The following is a 21,767-nucleotide window of genomic DNA, read 5'->3' on the forward strand; positions in this document are numbered from 1 at the left end:
TCCACAATGTTGAACTGCCATGTTTCTACAGTAGCCCAGAATGGACAAATCCAACACCGGCTCTAGATAGGGCCTTTTACAGTTTTTGCAAGTTTAGTGGCCACCGTAGTTTCTCCTACATGCTACGTTTCATCTATGAGTATGAAAAGTGGTACACATGTAGATCTTGTCCAGATGTACAAAAAAATCTCTTGATCCCAAACCCAACAGGAAGTCAGCCATTTTGGATTTAGCAGCCATTTTAGGCGTTTTGCACATGTTGTATTTTAACAAACTCCTCCTAGGGACTTTATCAGATCTGCGTCAAATTTGGTCAGTGCACCCTAAAGACCATTACGATTAAAAGTTGTGCTATTTGTGAGTTAACACTTAACACGGCCACAGCACACCCCGACACGCGCAAAGGGCCCGTTCATCGCTGCTTGTATCTTAAATTCTCTGTGTGTTTGTTACTATGAGCAACCCCTTTCACAGTTAATTCATTCTTAACATAAAAATATTCATCAGTGCAGCTTTAAAAATGTTAAACTCACCATGTGGAGATTTTTGAAGCTCGCTGTACACTGTGTCTGTGCCTTTTCTGAGTGGGACTGTTAATGTAAAAAGCAACACATTAGCCTGCTTGAACATCAAAGTTGAGCAGATACTGTCTGTTTGATCTATCATTAACAGACATCTAAAAATAGAGGGGCTGTGTCATATTCTGTAACTGCCAACTATGGCCCATTGGGACCTTGAGCACAGGACCATAACGAAGTAGGGGCCAGTATCAGAAACCAGCCTGGCAATTATCTCAACCCTTCCTGTTTATAAGTTCTGCAGTTCAGTTCTGGAAATCCCAGACGTTATCCCTGCAGTTACAGCAACTTGGAGATGTGTTAATTATGAGTAATTAGGCCCCTCCCAGGATGCGTTAGCCCATATTATCAAGGAATGTGGGCAAAACTGAGAAACAGTTTTGGTGAGGTTGTATGGAATAGAAAGGATGAATGTACAGAATGGTTAAAAAATAAAGGGACAAAAGCTTATCAAATTAACAGAGTTTGGAGAACGAGAACCAAAAGCAGAAAAAAGATAGGGTAGTAGACAATATAACTTTTTTTGTGTGTGTGCAGTGTTAACCTCTAGCGGGATCTACTGGCCCGGGATGCACCACCTCAGTGTACTCCACATCAGGCTCATTGGACTTCACGCTGCTCTCTTCGTCACTGTCGGCATCTACACACGTGAACAAAATTCTCTGTGAAACATGCTTCTTGAATTCATAGTCATCTTAATGAGGGGTGTCGTTTTCTTAAGCATTAATGTCCATTCTTGACCTTGGAAACAGACAAGTTAGTTATACTGTGTAGTTACCAAACATTTTTAAAATCATGACCTTTCTTGCCTAATATGGACAAGAGCTATAGTATAACTTCTGAACTTGCATTTCAACAGATCAATCTGCATGACAAGTAAACTCTGTCTCTATCGGCAGATAGAGAAAATTCAAAACCCCTAAAAAAAACACAGTAAGTGTACCTTGAGTGGGGATTAGTTTGTGAATATTGATTCTTTTTGTCTAATATCGCTGGCCTTCCGAATGTGTAAGAGAAGTAGAGTAGCCGCAAAACCCCCCAAAAAACAATGAAGGCCCCATTTAGAGCCAGTGTTTGGTTTGTCCGTTCTGGGCTACTGTAGAAACATGTCAGTTCAATATGGCAGATGCCATGAAAGTGGTCTCTGTAGATAAAAACAGCTTATTCTAAACCCAACAATTCTTATATTTAGGTGATTATATTACAACATACCAATGAATTTATATCCCATTTCTGGCCAATAGCATCCCCCTAAATGTTTACACCACTGGACCTTTAAAGTTCTCTGAGGTTAAGTGCTCAGTTCTCAGTAGTTCCACCTGTGTTAAATATACATGCCTTCTTCGAACTGTAAGACATTATTCAAAGCATTAATATAATGGTAGATGTTACAAGACCAGCTCACCATCTTCAGATGGTCGCTTGCTCCACACACTGACTGCAACTCTGTCCACCTTCACTGTGAAACACAGAAAGACAGACATCTGTCATAAGGCAGCTGCCAAACCGACACTTTCATTAAGTTGTAAAAATTCTGCACTGATTAAAATAAAGAAACATACCTTAATAGGTAATTAGCAATAAAATTACATATTACAGAGCATGTATGAACATCACCTGATCTAGGTGTGTTTGTGTCATTCTTTTTGTGAAATATACCTTTTCACTTTCTTGAATGAGAGAGTTGAATGAGAAGAATACCACCCTTAAGTCTATCTGCTCAGTATGAAGCTACAGCCAAGCAATTGGTTAGCTTATCTTAAGAGAAAGGAACAGCTAGCCTGACTCATGTCTAAAGGAAAAATAACTTATCAATTACGTTTTTAATTAGAATGTTTTATCTTGTTTGTTTAAGCCATATAAAACAGAGCCAGTCTCCGGACAGTTTCCCCTTCTAGTCTGTATGCTAAGCTACGTTAACTGTCTCCTGGCAGTAGCTTTATACTTAAGAGTCAGGCATGAGAATGAAATTGGTCTTCTCGCCTCACTCTTAGCAAGAAAGTGAATAAGTGTATTTCCCAAAATGTCAAACCATTTTAACATGACCAAAAGTCAAATATCAAGATTATATTCCATTCTAAAAGCAATAACAGAGAGTTAAGTGAGATTTTTGGCACATTTCTACAGTTTGGCCTTCAGTGGAGGCTTTATTGCTCTGAAAATAAAACCATACAGAACATACAGAAATCTTGTGCTGCCTTGTGCACAATAGGCTGTTAATTCAGCAGCGGCTGCACAATAAACTCTGGCAAAAACAACTTCCTTTTGCAACTTCCCAGTTGGTAATGTAATCTCACACACAGCTTAACCAAGCTTATGTGATTAATTTCCTCCACCTGCTGTATGTATTCAATTTTGCCCCCCTCTGTCCCCACCCCCCAGCCTGCCCTGTGCCAGCATAGGAAGTTTCTTGCAGGCTCTATTGTTGCAACTTTTCAAGGAAGTCTCTGCTGTGTTTTCCTTTTTAGGAAATGAATCGACTTCATGTTATGTTGGTATTGTCATAGACCTGTGCTTAGGACAGTGACACCATCCAGCATACACTGTAATGGAAGAGTAATGCAGGCATGATAATAATAAACATATTATTGGACTTTTTGTGCAGTATAAAGGTTTTTAGCATACTTAGCCTCAGATACAGCTGGAGCAAAATAAATGGTACTGACACACTTCTAAATAAAACCAATATCTTTATTCTATATGTTTCTCTTCCAATCAGTCAAAGGATCAACCAAAAATATATACACACATTTCTCGTGATGGTGATTAAATGTATATACAGATCACCCAGCCCATTAAAACATGCACAGCAGACAAATAGAGCTGTTGCAACAATAAAGGACAGCAATTCACACGGACATGGCGAATGAAGAAACAAAGGACAAAGACAGTAATGTTAGGTATAAAATCAGAGGCCATCTAGATTGCAGGAGGAGGGGAGAGGGAGCAGCGGGTCCTGGTTTCTCATAACACGCCCCTCCTTTTCAGAAAATGTCCAAATCCTTCAACACTTGGCATCATAAACAGGATTATTGCTCTGAAAGTCCTCTCTTAGAGCTTCCTTTTCTTTGAAAGTTTAAAAAAAATTTAATTGAAAGTCCCGCCCACTGTGGGGCATCTCTAAACTGTGGCTGGGATACTGTAGCTGCTCCTGTTGCTGATGTCAGCGGGAAGCGACGCCACGCTATCTCTCACCCCATTGGTCACTCTCCCCTCTGTGCCATCATAGAGAGGCGCTGCGTCTGGAAGAAGATGATAATGGGCGCTCTAAGCATTTTGCAACAATTGACAATCAATGTCACCATGATTGAACTACTTAAGCATCTTCTTCCTGCGTAAGCACAGCTTGTACCTCAGAGAGTTTACTTCCTACAACAACTATATTCTAACAACATCCTACTTTTCCTGCCTCTGCACTACAGACTTAGACACAAACACAATGTGCATGCAAGAAGTCAGAGACAGACGAGGACAATACGTTCAAATGTACATATGTTGTGTGTGCATATAAACTTAAACAGGATATCTACAACTGGAAAGCAACATACAGTGTTACATAAACAAAGGTAGCCAGGTCACCACAAAATGAGCCCTGCATGCATATTAGAACATGGATCATGGGATGAAAATGGATTGCTGTGGCTACAACAGCAAACATGCCATGACTGTTGAGGCAAGATACATGACTAATGGCTGTTAAGATGATGACTAATGAGTACAGTCAGTGGTACATAGAAGACTAGTAAAACCAAGCTACCTGAGGCTGCGTTATAAACCTCTGTGTCGTAGGTTAGATTCACTGTTAAAGAGTCATCTGATTTAGAGCTCGGAGGCTTTCTGAGAAATGGTAAAAATAAAGTCAACTTGGCATTGGTGAAGTCAAGGAAAAATCTACTAAATGCCCAAAAGATCTAAAGCTTAAGTAGTGTATGCAATCAATTCTGATACAACAGCTGATTCACACTGGTGGTTTTGTATGTTGTAGCCTATTAAGATGGCGCAGCTCTTGTAGCATCCTGTTACAGCAGCTTGTGTTAAAGACCCCCTGTGGAGTTTTCTTCAAAACAAATATTTCTAACCAAAACACATGGTGTGTTTAACTGAGACCTAACAAACGTGCTGAATGAATTACCGTCCTCAAAAAACATATGTAGATTAATGGAACAAGCCCCTCGTTTCTGGCACAAAACTCCCCAGGGTACCTAAAAGTTTGGGGGTTTTTCTATTTTTTTTTTTGGTTTAATACAAACAGTATGTTCAATTTACATTTAATTCTACAACTCTAACATTAACTTCATGACATGCACCGGAAAAATGTCCAGTACAAGTGCACTTGTTTCTTATTAATTTTGTTTCTATTTTGAATTTTTTTCTCTTTTAGTTTTTTTGTATATATATTTTTTTATTGTAACAAGCTACAAAGCTTATTTATTAGTTATTTATGTGGCTATTGTACCACTGCAATTTCCCTACCGGTTTAATAAATTACTCTAACTTAAAGAAACAGTTTGATGTTTTGGGAAATATGCTTATTTGTTTTCTCACTGAGTTAGATGAGAAAATCAATACCTCTCTCATGTGTGTATGTTAAATATGAAGCTAACGGTAACAAGATTAGCCTCCCAAGACCTCTAAAGCTTACTAATTAACACTTTATGGGCTGGGAAAAGTAACTTCTAAAGTTGACAGGCTTGATGTCAGAGTGTATGTGAGTGAGCAAAGCAATACCAAGTGGAAATGATGTGTCAAAAAATAAAACTGTCTAAAAACTCAGTGTCTCCTATCTCAAGCAAGTTTCAAGTCTCGGAAAGCTGATCTTCATAGAACGCTAATATTTAACTAATTACTACCCGGAAGGTAGGAAATCAACCCAAGTCTTTGAAAAAAGGTTGTAATAATAGGAAGTCTATGTGCTCAAACATGCGAAACAACCAGTGTGGCTCTTTAAAGGTCCAGTGTGTAACATTTGGGAGGATCTATTTGCACAAATGGAATATAATAGGTATTCTTCTTTTATTATTATCACCTGAATATAGGAATCGTTATGTTTTTGTTATGTTTGAATGAACTGTTTTTATCTACAGGTGTTGTTGGCCGCCTTTCTTGGAGTCCACCATGTTTCTGCATTAGCCCAGAAGGGACAAACCAAGGACTGGTTTAGGATGGGAGTGTTTGCATTTTTTTTGCATTCTTGAGCATTTTGACGCTACTGTAGATTCTTCCACATGCACAGAAGGCGAGGATAAAACGAGGGAGTTGCCACTAAATCCTACACACAGGACCTTTAAAGGCTATAAATAAGCTGTTAAAACTAGACACACTGTCACTAACTTCTCCAGTATCTGTCACATTTAGAGTAAGCAAGTAGTCGAGCCAACTCACACCGACAGTTCAGCAGCTGCTTCTCTTTTACCTACAATAGGAGAGGAGAGGTGAGAAGAAGAGCAGGAGGAAGTAGACAGAGGAAAGTTGGTTTTCATACAGACATGAGAGGCCTGACTTGTTGGAGGGCTGTAGGTCTTTCTACCTCTTTTGGATCTGAACCACAGCACACACACCACCAACACCGACACCGCCAGTAGACAGAACCCCGCGATCACACCTTTCTTCCAATGCGCCAGTTGCACTATGGATGGAGAAAAAGAGACAAACACACAGAAAGAAGGCAAAGTCAGTGACAAATAAAATGGAAGGGAAAAGAAGGGGAGTGAATAAAATAGGACAGGATTACCACGGTTGCTGAAGACAGCACGACTACCTTAGTGTGAGATTACATTACCGTGTGTTTGATTTAGTGGCATCTAGTGGTGAAACTGCAGATTGCAACCATTTGAATACAGCTCAGCCTTCCAAGTGTGTAGGAGAAGTATGGTGGTTGCAAAACTTGTGGAAAATGATCAAGGCCCCATCTAGAACCAATTTTAGAATAAAGACTGGATCTTTAGAGGTCCAGTGTGTAACATCCAGGAAGATCTATTAGCAGAAATGTAATAAAATATTCATAGGTATGTTTTAATGTATGTTTTAGTGTATAATCACCTGAAAAAGAATGTGTTTTCGTTAACTTAGCATTAGCCATTTTTTATGTTTTTTGTGGCTGCACTAGGTTTTCCTACACGCTTGGAACAGGAGGGTGAGACAAGAAGGCTGTAGTCTGATGTTTCTTTACTTTTAATCAAATTTAAGTCTCTGAAGGTTATTATGCCCCAGAAGTAAAACAGAACTACAGGTTTGGAGCAGGTGGGGGTCCATAATGAACGTAAATACACATCACTCTCACCCACTATGTTGACATCGTCACTGCGGACGTTGTTGGCGTGGTTGACTGCCTCGCAGTAGTATTTTCCGCTGAATTCTTTAGACAACAAGGGGACATGGTATTTTGTGTAGTTCTGGTTGGAGGTGGTAGTATTAAGTGGCTGTTCACGGCCTTCACGGTACCACTTAAAGGTGACCGGCGGAGTACCTCTTATACTACATAAGAGGTCAAGAGAACCTCCCTCATAAAGGTCTTCTAAGCTGGGGAGGATGGTCACAGTCGGGTACGACAGAGGCTCTGGGAGAAGAAAAGGTGGAAGAAAAGAGGTGAGATTAATCAACACTGCTTCAATTATAAACTTTGATTTTATTATGTCATTAAAGCCCAAAAACCTTACAGACATTTTCATTACGTGTCTTTAAAGAAATAGTTTGACATTTTGGGAAATATGCTACATATAACATACATAGAACCATACCTTTTTAGATGAGAGGATCAATACCACTCTTATGTTTGTACAGTAAATATGAAGCTACAACGAGCAACTGGTTAGCTTAGCTTAGTTTAAGACTGGAAACAGCAGGTGTAAAAACGTCCATTTGATGATGGGGGCCTGACAGCTGGACAAGTTTTATCTGCTGAAGAAGGTTGTGTTATGTGACTGAAAATCTACTTAACAGACCTTTAAGTGTTCTGTCATTTGTTAATAGTTGCTTTTTTTCAGAGTTCCATATAATCATATGACTCAGCAGTGGTTATTTACATGTGGTAATCCATTTATGAGCAGTTTGATGAGCCAAATTAAATATATAGTAATCGTGTAAAATGGATAAACATACTTGTTTTGAACATTTACCTATGACAGCAGTGAGGAGATTTTTACTGAGCTCGCCGTCCTTTCGACTGTTCTTTGCCTCACACATGAACTTGTTTATTTCTTCAGGCTTGGTGATGGTGACTGTGAAGAGAGCTTGTTGAGAGGACAGCTTGATGCTGGTTGTGCTCAGTGGTTTATAATCCTTGAACAGGGTGTAGTTTATCGGCAGGCTGCCGAAGTCTGACTGACAGAGGATCTTGATGGGCTTTCCTAGAACTGCCTTGCCAACCGCAGAGATCCTTGGCATGGAGACATAAACTAAAGAGGATAGAGAAAAAATTTAAACACACCGATTGCCTCTGGACAGATCAGATGAAGCAAAAACCAAAGGCCTGTCCAGACAAGATTTTTGTCATTCAGACACAGTGATTTCTATGTAAATGCTTGTGGCAGCTTTATTCACATTCTGTCCGAGGTTTCTGCCTCTTAAAAGGAAGTTTTTCCTTTTCCTTCCGTGTACTTAGATAACTTCTGTTATGATTTGGCGCTATACAAATAATATTAAACTGAATTGAATTGAATTTTCTCACAGGTTACAAGTGATGAATTAAAAAAACTGATTTTGCCCTTGAAATAAATCTTACAGTACTCCTATTCTCTTACAGCAAATCCCCTAAAAAAAATCTAATTAATGTCATCATTTAACATTATTAGATTAGATAGCAAATTATGCTGCCACTTGGGGGCAGAGGAAACTAGCCACGAAGAACACTGACATATTATCACCTTTTAAATTAGTATGGCAAACTTGTTAGCAAAAGGCTGCTGCAGCCTTTATGTAATCAATAATGTCATGATGACTTTTACGTAAAAGTTAAAGTTCTGAAGCATTTACATAAATCCACTTTTAACTGGTTTATTCAAATTTGCATCTAGAAGAGGCATCAAGTAAGTTTACCTTTAGGACGTACAGTCAGGGCTTCACTGTGTTTCTCAATGCCCTTGGCTTCAGCAACACAGGTATAGTTGAATTCAAATAGTAGGGCCCTGCCAGAAAATACTCCATTGCCCCTGGGGTTCAGCGGGCTTTGTGGTGGATCAAGAGTGTAAGTCACATCTTCCTTGGTGAGTCTTTCAGAGGCATATCTCTCACATCTGCAGGTTATTTGCATAATTTCCTTTTGAAAGACTTCAGCTGGAGATATGGTGATAGTAGGCGCTGAAAACAGTTCTGTGGATAGATTTAAAAAAACAAATCATCATCTGCACTGATGTCACTTAGTGTAAATGTCGATAGTTATGGAGACACAATACCGACAAGATACAATAAAAGATTATCAGGGTCAAAAACAAATGTTTTCAAAAAATCAATCAATAGGCTTGTACTGGTAATACATTAATTACACAGAGTGTAAAAGAAATAAAAAGCTTTGTACTTTTCCTTTAGCACATCCTGCTGTTACGGAGCAACATTGGTATTCATTTGGAGTCGTGTTATAGCTACTAGGTGAATGTAAGTCCAGTATTCACGCTTCTTTTGCTTTGTTTTTGGTCTCTACTAACTCTAAGGGAAAAATCTCTTTAGCTGCTAATAGCCTAATGCACCATGTTTACCAGCTAGTCGCTGGTGAAAATAATTTAAAGATAATTTCTATTGACTCCTTTTCTTTATTTTGTGGTTATTATTATAGTTAAATAATTCAAATGGAGCATAAGAGAAATAAAAAGCTTTAAAACATTTAATTTATTTAAGATTAAGATCTTAATTAAGATGAAAAACATATCAATAGAACACAGGTTTATATATATTTATATATATACAGCATGCACACACAGGTCTTTCCTCTGTCCACTCACCAGTCACTGAAAGTATCTTTGTGGCGACTTTCACTATATTTCCAATCTCTAATTTGCACTCAAACTCCCCAGGATCAATTGCCTTTGCAACCATGACGTGGTTAAGTGTTGTGGTTTTGTTTCCAGTCTTAAGAAGGCTGTCCCCCTGGCTCAGGTAGAGAACGAAACTTTCAGAGTTGTGCATGTTGCTTATGGAACACGAGATGTCGAGTTGGTCTCCTTCATAGATTTTGGACTGAGGGTCAATCACCAAAACTGCTGTAATGGGCAGCTCTAAGGAGACAAAATCAATGAAGAAAAAGTCCTGAGATTGGTCCAGTGCATTGAAAAGTACAGAAATTTGAAAATTAAGGCTATTTACCTTTGACTGAAACAGTGACATTGTTGCTGTCCTCAGACTTAAAGGATTCTGGCCTTACGAAGACAGTATAGGAACAGTGAATTTTGTGGACGCCAACACTGCTGAAGTGTAGCTTGATCTCTGTCTGGTTGGAATTGGTAGACTTTTCCTGGAACTCTTTGGAGTCCTTGAAGAAGTAGAAGTAAATGGAGCCTGTCTCACCAGGCGCCGAACACCTGGCCGTTACCTCCTCCCCTTCATTGACCACACCCTTGTTAAGGTGGAGAACTGGTTTTGACAGGCCTGGAAACCCAAAACGTGAGAAATGTGCTCAGATTTAATCCAACGGAGCTTGAAAAATGGAAATGAAACAGCACCATTTTCTGCCAGTGTTAAAGACATTCCCCTGTTGCTGTTGTATATAAACACATCATTCCCGTCACTGAAATGTTTTGATTAGTTTTTTAATCTTAAACACATAGGATGGCAAAAAATCTAAGCTATGTCAGTAGTTCTCTCTCCAGATTAACATTTTAGATCTTTTTTGGCACATCCTGCTAACAGATGTTTAACATATTTTTAAAACTTTTAGTTAGAAACTCTTAGTTTCTTTTGAAATTATTTATTATCAGATTCACCTGAAATTGATAAACAGATAATAGGCTACTATCCATAGGCGATCCATAATAACAAACCAACCTGTTACCGTGAGTTTCTTGACGTCGCTGCTCATCTCTCTGCTCTCAATTTTAATCGTGCACTTATATTTGCCACTGTTGAAGACTCTGGCCTCGGGCAGTGGGTACAGCAGATCCTCTGGGGTGCTGGAGGTCTTGGTGTAGACAACGTTGCTGTCTTTGTATATAGTGTACTCACGACTCAGCACCGCCTGCCCCGAGCTGCTGACGAGGGCCTTGCATCTCAGAGTCACATTGGTGTCCCGTGTCACATCAGTACTGGGCTCGATGGACAGGGTGATGTTTCTTATCGTAACTAGGGAGTGATTTAAAAAATAAATAAATTAGACTTAATGTGCGAGCTAATCTACTGCCCTGAAAAAGAGTAGGCAGTTGACTTTGAGCTTTTACATTTTGTACCTTGCACATGTTTAAAATAAAAACATGAATATATGAACCTGTGTATTATTTGAATATCTTAGTATTGAATGCACAATAACAAGGTACATTTATACATGGCACTATAGGACCAGTTTAATATAAAACACAATTTTATACAATATATATAATTAGGGGGTCCCCGCTCCATCTCTCCATCAGTTTGGGGGTCCTTGGCCTGGAAAACGTTGAAGACCCCTGCTTTGGACCATATTTCTAATGCTATATATTTGTCGTTGCAAGTTATATTTGAAATTCAATACGACCCTTTTGTCTATCTAACTACGGACCTAGAGCTGGAAGTGGATTATCTGCTGTTAATATAAAGAGAGTTCAGCACCTAACTTGCTGTCAAACCAAAATTTGTTGTTGTTTCATCGTTAGTGAGCTTTAGACGTGCTGGTATGTGGATTTTTGAGCAGAGCCAAGATTTCCCACTGCTTCCAGTCTGTATGCTAAGCTAAGCTAAGCTAATTGACTTTTTTACGTACAGATAGAGTGGTATCGATCTTTTCATCTAACTCTTGGCAGAAATGCAACAAACAAATGGGAAAAAAATGGTGAGGAATATAACTTGTAGTAAATTGTCCTCATGGCTTCTTCTGGTACAATCATTACCAAAAAAAAAAAGAGTCAGAGTGGAGACAAAGTTCTGTTTCCAATGTAATGTTTACCACTATACACACTAAAATGTTTTCCATACAACAAATCCTTTCTCTGTAGTTCTTTGTTCTCTACATTTATTCATACACATTCACGTAACTGATATTTATGAATACTTTTTCTACTTAACCGTATATGTTCTTTGGGCAACTTATATGTGATATTTTACTCTGTAGACTTACTGCTTTATTTGAATGTGTGCATCTATATGGTTTTATATTTTGTGAATTTCACTGTTCATTCAGGCAGACAGCACCTTCACCTCACATCACTGGAAAAACAAAAACAGTCCGACTTAAAGGCAGGGCGTCAAAACAATACATGCATGGGGTTATATTGCTATAGTGATATCGTATTGTTTTAAGAATGGAATAATACATTAAATAAAATGATTTAGCATGTTTCCTCCTTGTATGAGAAAGCCAAAGCAAAAAGTTTAAATATTGTAACTTTGGACCTCAATACTCTGTCTACCGCCTGAACCCTTGTGAATGCAGCATTAGACTGTGTACATATTGACGGAGTCCTTTCTTGACCTCTCTATGGAGTCTATTTCTGTGTTCATCTCCTTCCTTTAAACAGATTTACACCCTATACACATGTCTGTCAGATAACTACTGATTTTATCCTGAGAAAGCCAGAAGCACCCAGACGTTGATGTACAGAAAGACTGAATTGGAGTTGAGAGTATTCAGTCTTACCCCCTTTCCTTTGAGCTTTTACATAGTTTGCATATTAGTGGATTGAACAGAATTTCCTTTTAATCACTTCCCTTCATCTACTTCCTGTTCAAACCAACGCTCCTGAATGGTCATTTTGCAGGAATATTTTAAATGACCAGCGCTGAGATTTCTATTACAGTTGCCATAAAATTGAGTATCAGCTTGGCACTCAGGAAGCTGATGTGTTACTGCAGAATTTCATCACCATATGCATTGTGAAAGCATCCTTTCTGGGTATGTGACTCACACAATAAACAATGCATGAATGCATGACTGTACAATTCTTAGTAATCTAATGTTAAAAAACAGCCACAATGCCAGAAGTTTCAAATAAATCTAAAAGAGTACCATCTGTTGATATGCAGCCGGGCCTGACGGAACCTATCGGCTACTGACGATTTAGCCCCTGGGGCGGAAAAGACCAATGTTTTGGTGGTTCTAATATAAATATAAATAATATATATATATCTGGGCCAACACTTCCTCTGCAGTCCAATTAGCAACTTCATACTTGTAAATGACAAGCTAATGTCTAAATGATCTAAATCGTGGGGTTCTGAGATTGCATTTTTTGGCCAATGTGTTCTACCTCTTTTGTTCCACACACGAACTGTTGATAACATGAACTGTCAATACTACTCATACTACAAATGGAAACCAGATCAATTCGATACAGCTTTGGTGCTTTTTTGGAGTTATTATAAACAACTGCACATCATTGGTAGGACTGATCTTACAGGTATGCAATTGCAATGAATGATTCAGATGAGATATTTATTGTCAGATACCAAGACTAAAAGAGCAACATTTTGTATTTTAGGAAACACTTTTTAAAAGTGGCAACGGTCTAGTTTCTGCAGTGTAACCGGAGACAGAAAGCATCTGCACACCTACGTCAAGCCTCCCCACCTCATCACCCATATGGTGGAGTATTAGAGACAACAAGCTGCTGTTGTGACTCAGGATGGGGTGTTGTGGGGCAGTAAACAAACCCAGGGAACAAGAAAAAAAAGGACAGGAAAAGCACTTTGTCAGACAAACAGAATCTGAATCTGGCCCAGGCCCAGCATCATTCAACAGACCTGGCAGGCCTGATGATGAGAAAAATCAGGCGTGCAGGACAGAGATTTGCTATGGGCTCTCAAATGGTGTGTGAGTCATGGCAGGTGCATGCTGAGCCAGTGGTGGAGTACATTTACTCAAGTACAGTACTTAGGCACAATTCTGAGGTAATTGTACATTACTTGAGTTTTTACATTTTATGCTTCACTACATTTCAAAGGGAAATATTGTACTTTTTACTCCATCATACTTATCTGACAGCTGTTTTGTGTCCATAATTTTGGGCTTGAGGCCCCTTAAAAAAATGAGTGTCTATGAGTTATCAGTTCTACCAAAGAGTGATTTCCCCTCTAAACCTCTGAGATGGTTTCACTGTTGAAGGCCCAGAGTTCAAATGATCCAATATTTCATTAAAAAGCATGGATGTACAAAAAACTTTTTTCTTCTTTCATCTCCCATTAATGATTTTGTGACCCTTTGGAACACCACAGGTCAAAACTACCAAACTGTTTATAAAGTAGTTAAAACTAGCTCTAGCTGGTCTAGGTGGATCAGGATTAATAACAACTTAATAATATTGTAATAATAGAGACCATTTTTACTCATACACGATACATTTTGCTGATAATACTGATATATTTTTACTTAAAGATCCCCCCAGACATGTAATAAGACACATATACAAATAATCAATTCCCACATTGAAATATCCTCCTTCTACCTCATTAAAAAAATCCAGAATCTCTGAATATGCAAATGTTAATTTCTAAAGTTTTCCTGCTGGACACAAGATGTCTCATACTTCACAATAAAGTCCATTCTCAGTGGATGTGCACTGGTGGATCACAATGTACAAGTTGCATACTGCTGCAGGAACAAGAAGAACATGTTTTTAAATTATATTAAATATAAATATATAAATATAAATAATTTAATAAATAATAAGAAAATAAGAAGAAATAATTTAAATGCAGGGACTTTACTTGTAATGCTGTATATTTACACTGGGCTATTGGTACTTTTACTTAAAAGATCTTCACTTAGAAAATCACTTATGTAAGAAGCAACCGCAAATATTAGTAATCAAATATAGGTCTTTCTTCACGTCCTGAGTTTGGCCCTGGCTCAGACAATGCCTCCATCTCTACTTCAACTGATCCGCATCACCAACCAAGTCAGGAGGACAGGGAGGCGTGTGACACTGCTCGCCAACATGTTCCCAACGCTTCCTACCACAGCCTTTCCACCGTAACAGACACCAGAAAGCTCTGATAACAAACAGGACTGTTTCCACTGACTGACCATGTGTCTCTGTTTGTTCTTTAGTGGCCGACAACTGATTGAAAAATCCAACTCAAAGACCAATAACCTATGTTATGTTTGTATTGAAAGTAAAGACAGGCACTTTTTTAAACGACAAATATTATCTAGATTAGATTAGATTAGGTGTCTCTCTGATTTATTTTAGACTATACTTACATGACTGTGCGTTCACCACTCCCCATGGATGGAAGTCTTTTGGGGCAAGATAAGAAAGTAAAGCACCAGGTTAGAAACAAATCTATCAACTGACTCCACAAAAAGAAATCCAAAAAGTTCCTATGCAGAAGATAAAAAGTCAGCGGTCTTACAGCTGGACAGGAGTGTCGAGGTGAGCAGTAGTAGGAGGGTCATCCTGTCTGAGGGACACTGGGCTCCCAACGCTGCTGGCTGTCCTGGAGGTTAACAGACTTGTGACTATGGCAGTTGATGGGCTGTGTTGGGGGCAGATCTAAAACTGGTGGGAGCGGACACTAAGGTGGTGCTCTACCTCAGCCACTCAGTGGTGTCCAGCAGTGGCGGTTATCAACCCGAGCAGCCGTCGGCTTGGCTTAATTTGCCAGGAAGTGAGTGTTGTTTCCTCAGGATGTTCGTGCCGCCCAGGCTCTTTGCTGTTGTGCAATGTTCTCCTCCTTCATGTATGAGTGTGTGTGTGTGTGAATGTGTGTGTGAAATGGTAGTCACAATAATGGTGTATTGCTTGGGGTGCAGTAGTCAGGCCTTTCACCTCTGACCTTGGCTGGCAGGGCCGGTGCAGGTAGAGAGAAGAACAAGACGGGACAACATTCTTTGTGCTGCAAAGCCCATTTCCTGATGTGAAGATAATGGTTTAGTTCAGCTACTGAAAACTGTTTTCACTGACATAAATCTTAGCCTGGCTTGTATGTAGCTGGAACTATTTTCACTGGTACGCATAGTTTCCATCATGACTTACACCCTGATGAACTACTCACTTTTGACTTTGGCAGTAAGTCAGTGACTTCATTCGAATTCAAGATTAAATGTTGATTAAAGTAAATTAAATGATGCAAGATATAAAAAAAAGTTAGATTTCAAAGCCATGTGCAGTGTTTAAAACTAAAAACTGAAATCTCAAATACAATCATCCCACCAAATATGGTTGACATAAAAACAGCTCTATTCCAGCCCTGTTGTGCGTTTTGGGGAGCTGTGGCGCCTGCTGACCACGGCCAAATTTTCGCCAGCTCTGACGTGTGCTGATTTGAGTTTTTGAGCATCCTAAGCCTCTCAAAGATTTTGCATTAGTTGATAAATAATCATCTCTACAAAAACAATAGGTCCCATTGGTAACACCCACGTTTACCCAAGTGGCTCCTAACTAATCCTGAGCCAAGCTAGCATAGCTTTGTTAAGATAAACAAAAGGAGCGGTCAGTTATTGTACTTTCTGTGTACTGTTTATTTACAGCAGCAGCTAATGACTAACAGTGTTGTTGCTGTGGCTAACTACATTTAGGTCTATAAAAGAACATCTTAACTTATCATTTCATATCTTAAAAGTCTGAAAAAATAACCCTGATGACTTTTGGTTATCCCCCAGCATTTTGGGGCTTGACCCAAGGGCTAAAAGTCAGGTCCTATTTTGACTATGAATAAAAAAATGAAACCGGTTTAATTCTGTCTGTATTTAATTTTGTCTGTTCAGTTGTTGAGTTCATATGAATTCTTGAATTGAATTAAATATCACATAGGGTGTACGCAATGGTTCCCAACAAAAGCTTGAAGACATGCATCAAATTCATTTGAGAAGAATTTACCTTAGTGCTTTGATACAGCTAAAAATGTGTTTTATATGTAAATAATACTTCAGTTTACTAAGTACTGTCAATTATTCCACTAAGCATAATCAGTTGTTCATTAAAAGTTATTTCTAATGTGTCTCAATGACTGTTGATCTTCAGTTTAAGGTTTTCATAATGTAGATGTAGACAAAACATTAGGAGGACCGCAGCATAATAATGCTTCAAATGTAAATGTGAGAAACAAACAAAATCCAGTGTTGTATTTGGTTTATTTCATTGATTTCATCTCCTGTCTTATAAACCACAGTCAGCAAAGCAGTCTAGAGTCACAGAGACAAACCTGATTGTTTTCATTTTTCCTTTCTGACTACTTTGTTAAAGTCTTTTTCTTCAGATCTAAAATCTTAAAACTCAAAGCAGGATACTTAGAGATGAATGTGATTCTGAGCAAACGGCCCGACGCCAAAATACACGATTTGGGCTGAGCCGGTGAAGCAGTTGAGGCCTGCTAAACCACAGAGAGCGCTAAAGAGCTCAGTGACGGGGTGGTGGTGGGGACTAATGTGGTCACTGCAACTGCAGTCGCTTATACAGACTGTATGGTGTGTGTTCCCAGTTCACTTTCAGTCCAAGAGTCTATTCCTTCTGCGGGGGAAAAGCAAAGCTCAGGACAGCCGATGCAGAGGGGTGAGGTGGGCGTGGCAGGAAAGGAAGGAGGGGGCGGCTGTTGCGTTACACTGGGGATAAAGGGGGCATGGTACAGCAAGTGTGTGTGTGTGTGTGTGTGTGTGTGTGAGGGTAAGGCTGTCCCCACTTTTTTCCTCTCCACCTCATGGAGGCTAAGGCAAACAAATGCCAGCAGAATTAAAAACATAAAATTACAAAACTGAAAGAGAAAAAAGCTTTTAAAGATTGTAAAGATTTTAAAAAGCTGAATAAGCAAAGCTGCAGCCCCAGGAAGAGGCACATTGATGGTGATACTGCACAAAAAGAAAAAAGATCATGCTGACACTGGGGGAGGCTGGTAGTTGCTCAACCTTGGTTTGAGGTGGCTCATGGAATACCTGAGCGGGATTTAGGACACTGACTAAAACTTGACACAGTGACCATGTACAGGTACAGAGTTAAAGAGAGTGCCACAGTTCTGATGACACCAGCATTAACATGCAACTCACTTTACGCCTCCAACTGTGTTAAACAAAATCAAACCAAACATGTCTGGCAATAAAATCCAAAATAAAAACTCAAAGAAAAAAAAAGAAACCTTGCAGAAGGTTTAATCAAAATGAAAAATGGTTCAAACAGTGGGGTGGCAGCTGATCCCTGGTGTGATGAGTCACATAACCTAAAGTTCTTAAAACCTGCAGTGTGCTCAAAGGGAGTCTCAACAGAGCTGCCCCTCACTGTGATTAGATAAGCATCCAGGGTCATATTCTATATATTTTTTCCAGATGCCAGAAAAAGATCAACTGGCACACAAGGGCCAGTGCACTAATCTGAAGCTGGTCAAAAAAGTATTTTCAGGGATTCTTTTGCTCTCTTTTTATTCCACATTGGGAGGACTTGGACATATTGGTTAGCAGAAAGTTTGGACAATCACAGGAAAATCAATTTAATTGATATCTTTCCTGTCAATGGTGTGAGCTGATGGGGTAAAAAAGGCACCCATCTGATACTATGAGTATGTAAAAAGAAAGAATTACACCGCTGAGAATTGAAATGGGTGTGTTTGTATTGCTATCCTGTGGCACCTCTGGGTGGTTGGGTTGTGGGCAAGTACAACTGTCTGAAGAAATTGATGGCATGCGGTGCTGCTATCACCTTCAAGCAGAAGTGTTATTTTTCCGTTATCGGAAACGTCGGGGAGGAGCTTGAGGCTGAATCAAGGGAGGTTTTTATTGCTTTGCAGGGCAGGCAGGCAGGTGCTGCAGAATCCCTGTAGGACTGGGTGCTCACTGTGCTAGATATCAGGGTATGTGTCATCCTAAGGGCCATAGAAGGTTTCCCTTTTTACAGGTGATTAAGTTAAAAAACAAATTAACCCACAACACCTTGAGCCACAACAAAGGGGCTTGCATGGAAAATATGATTATGTTTGGCACGCTGGGGTCAGGAAGCAAGAAGGAGAGTTCTAGCATGGGAGCAGGCATCTTTGCTGGGCATCATTTAAGTCCAAGGCTATGAGGGCCCACTGTGGGGCACATCTGTGCTATAATCCATTTTAACACACACACACACAAGAAACACTCATCACGTCAGCTTCGTCAACGTGTCAGGCAAGAAGGAGCACAGTCCACCATCTCTGGGTCCGTCCTTACAAACGTCTTGCAAAGTAAGACTCTGTGTCCTTTGGCTGCGAGACGGCCATTACAATGAATTTATAAACACACCGGGGTCCAGCGGAGGGCGAGCTCGTGTTTCCTGCACCAGTGAATGTGTTTCAACAGTGTGTGTTGTCCTCTGGGCGACCCCCCCCCCTCAGTTCACTGGGGTCACAGTTCGTTCAGGTAGTGATGCTCGCTGTGCGGCGAGGAGGAGCCCCCGTGATCGGTGGGTACCACTTCTTTAAAATAGAACCTCTATTCATCTGTATACGCTATTTAAATATACACACTCCTCAGCACAGCCAAGTCTACAATCATTAGCTTCATAATAAGAATATGAATAAACAATGAGAATAATAATAAGAATATTTATATCGTCGTTCGTAGCATGAGTTTTTTGTCAGCAGCCATCACTAGAACATTCAGGGTGGTAATTGCATATGTACAACAAAAACGTCATTTACATCCCGGAGCTCGGGGCTCAGGGTCAGAAGTCATATGTGGTGGTTTTGTTGGGGAGGGGGGGTGGTAAATGCTGGTGTGTTATCTGAGCCTCTTCTCTGCTGAATAAATGGACATGTAGTAGTCGTTGCTGCCCACCGCCAAGTGGGGCTGAAGGGAGACGAAGAGAAAAGCAGGTTAGACAGTCTTAGTTTACTACAGGTGAAATGATATGTGTGTGTCTGTGTGTGTGTGTGTATATATTTGGAGTGCAAAGGTTAGAGATGAACAATAATTGCAGACGTGATAAAAACTATAGTTATACTCTATGTTGCTGACGTCCATGACATTCTGCTCAGAAATGCACTTACATACATGTATGTATGTACTCACTAATTTGCACTTGCTAGCAACTAGTTGGGGTCATAAACGGCCATTAGGCAGAGTGAGGGATGGATCCATGTTAAGTGGATTTTATATGAGCTACTCCTTTCTAATGTCCTCAAGAAACTGATCTTTCAAACACGTTGATATGAGATGGTTAGACTTGACATAATCTGTGGAAAGTAACCTAGTATATTTACTTAAAGCTGCACTAATTCATTTTTTTGTTTACTTGGAGGTAGTGGAAATTGAAAACATAACACTGACATTTTATAACCTCATAAAGTTAATATGGTGAACCTGCTAGCAAACAATTACATATGTACACATCCAGGACAATCAACATTAGCCCACATTTGGAGTCGTGTTTCTGTTTTTGGTCTTTTGGTGTTTTTGGAAAGTAGCTGCTGCTGTAAATATAAAACAGTTGCGAGCCAGAAAACCAAAATAATGACCTAAAAGCTGTGTAGAGCTGAGGGGAGTTACAGAGTTGGGTGATAATTCTTTGTGGGTTTCATCACTATAAGAGATCCCTTTAACAATACATATAGTGTTTTGTTAATTTGTTAATTTTAACATGTTAAGCTTCCTTTTACTGCACTTAGTCATTCTGAAATGTTTGATATCTACTGGCCCAGATGTACGACTGCATGAGTACTATTGTGGGCAGTAAAAAATAAGTGTTACTTTACCCAGTAAGGATGGAAGGCTAAACAGCTGATTGCCCCAATCCTTTGTCCCATGAAGCCGTCATAGTACTTTATGTTGCTGATCACATCGCCGTTAGCATTGTAGACTGCTATGAACTGGTTCATCGATCCACTGGAGGGCAGAGGAAAAAACATGGACATCACATCCATCATAAGCTGTGTATACTGCTGTGGATTTCTTTTGTGGTGAATCTTTTTCAACTCAAGTAAATACAGGAAGAACGATAATTTTCTCTTCTATTTAGACAAATGGAAGAAAGCAAGGACAACAGAAACAAAAGAAATGCCCTTGCAGGGATCTGACGTTCACATTGTGGACACTTTATGAGCCTTTTTGTCAGGTCTGGAACCTACATCTATACAAACATACTCACCAGGCAAACAGGTTGGCCTGCGGGTGGATGTCCAGGGCTGTTAACCCCTTCACTGTCTGCAGCACGTTGATGGAGTCCGGCGACCGCGGTTCAAAGAATCGAACATCTCCATTAACACTGGTGGGGAGCGTCACAGTCAGTACAGGAAAACAAACAAACAAACAAAAAAAGTTTGGGTAGTGTGAAAGTTAAGAGACAAAGAAGGAGCGTACCTGACGCTGATAATATGTCCGTCTGTCTCCTTCTGTAGGTGAGCTTTGACCACCCAGGCTCCGTGCTCCCTGTAGGTCATCACCCGGCTGCAGACACACAACAGACACAACAAATGTCAGCCAAGGTGAGAACTGTGTGTTTCTTCACAATGACCTGACAGGAAACGCAGGAAAATAACACCAGAGCTGTGAGACTGTGAACATCATCAGCACCAGTATGCTCAAAGCCTAAAACACAGTTAGTGCAAAACACAGGAACAGCCATAACACCAAAATAAACTGAGGAAACAGATAAAATAAGGAAAGACAGAGACTAGACAATCCCATCCTGTCGCCGTAAACCGTGCAATTCCTCTGTTTAACTTTCACCCATATTTATATTTGTAATGTAAAATGTAGATTGTCTTCTCATCAAATTGCAAGGCACTTGTATTCCTATCAAATTCACAGGGCTTTATTGGCACACCATATTCCTTTATAATATTGCCATTCATTTACAATATATTCAAAACACTGTTAATAACAAGAGAAAAGAAACAGTACTTCAACATAATATTTAACAATTAACTAAATTCCATGTGTGTGTCTATGAAATAAATCTTTTTTAAAGTACATTAAATCGATAAATGTAAGGTATTTAAGTCATTCAGACACATTTGGGGAGTAGTTTTCTTAATGGTTGGGGCATTGGTTTTCTGCCAATATAGGTTTTTTGTCTTTTGCTGATGAGCAGATGAACCAAGGATGATTATTAAAGGATTTGGGTTAACATGGGAGGTAATTACTTCACGGAAAACAAAAAGGGCTGAATTTTAGGACACGCAATG

At 39.6% G+C, this 21,767-nt stretch overlaps 2 protein-coding genes across 3 annotated transcripts in view; both read right to left on the reverse strand.

Moving 5' to 3' along the window:
- si:dkey-237i9.8 (platelet endothelial cell adhesion molecule) overlaps positions 1-15,253 on the reverse strand; it is a gene marked incomplete in the record, with an annotated part of 18,964 nt that extends 3,711 nt beyond the window's left edge. Inside the window, 14 exon segments of one of the 2 annotated variants that reach the window (XM_035660045.1) lie at positions 534-590; positions 1,123-1,218; positions 1,984-2,037; positions 4,336-4,415; positions 5,961-5,991; positions 6,106-6,204; positions 6,859-7,134; positions 7,694-7,972; positions 8,613-8,885; positions 9,512-9,784; positions 9,873-10,154; positions 10,551-10,844; positions 14,893-14,928; positions 15,045-15,253. In XM_035660045.1, coding sequence (XP_035515938.1) covers positions 534-590; positions 1,123-1,218; positions 1,984-2,037; positions 4,336-4,415; positions 5,961-5,991; positions 6,106-6,204; positions 6,859-7,134; positions 7,694-7,972; positions 8,613-8,885; positions 9,512-9,784; positions 9,873-10,154; positions 10,551-10,844; positions 14,893-14,928; positions 15,045-15,087 — 2,173 coding nt within the window. 2 annotated transcript variants of the gene reach the window in all.
- Positions 15,254-16,752: 1,499 nt separating this feature from the next.
- Positions 16,753-21,767, reverse strand: part of rptor (regulatory associated protein of MTOR, complex 1) — a 182,454-nt gene continuing 177,439 nt past the window's right edge. Inside the window, exons 30-34 of the mRNA XM_035659536.1 lie at positions 21,122-21,168; positions 20,941-21,027; positions 20,729-20,845; positions 20,337-20,466; positions 16,753-19,431 (exon numbers count right to left, since the gene is read on the reverse strand). Coding sequence (XP_035515429.1) covers positions 19,363-19,431; positions 20,337-20,466; positions 20,729-20,845; positions 20,941-21,027; positions 21,122-21,168 — 450 coding nt within the window. The 3' untranslated portion in view covers positions 16,753-19,362. The remainder of the gene's footprint in view (positions 19,432-20,336; positions 20,467-20,728; positions 20,846-20,940; positions 21,028-21,121; positions 21,169-21,767) is intronic.

The sequence above is a fragment of the Morone saxatilis genome, unplaced genomic scaffold, assembly GCF_004916995.1.
Source record: "Morone saxatilis isolate NCDOM2014 unplaced genomic scaffold, NCSU_SB_2.0 Contig17, whole genome shotgun sequence".
Taxonomy (NCBI): Eukaryota; Metazoa; Chordata; class Actinopteri; family Moronidae; genus Morone; species Morone saxatilis.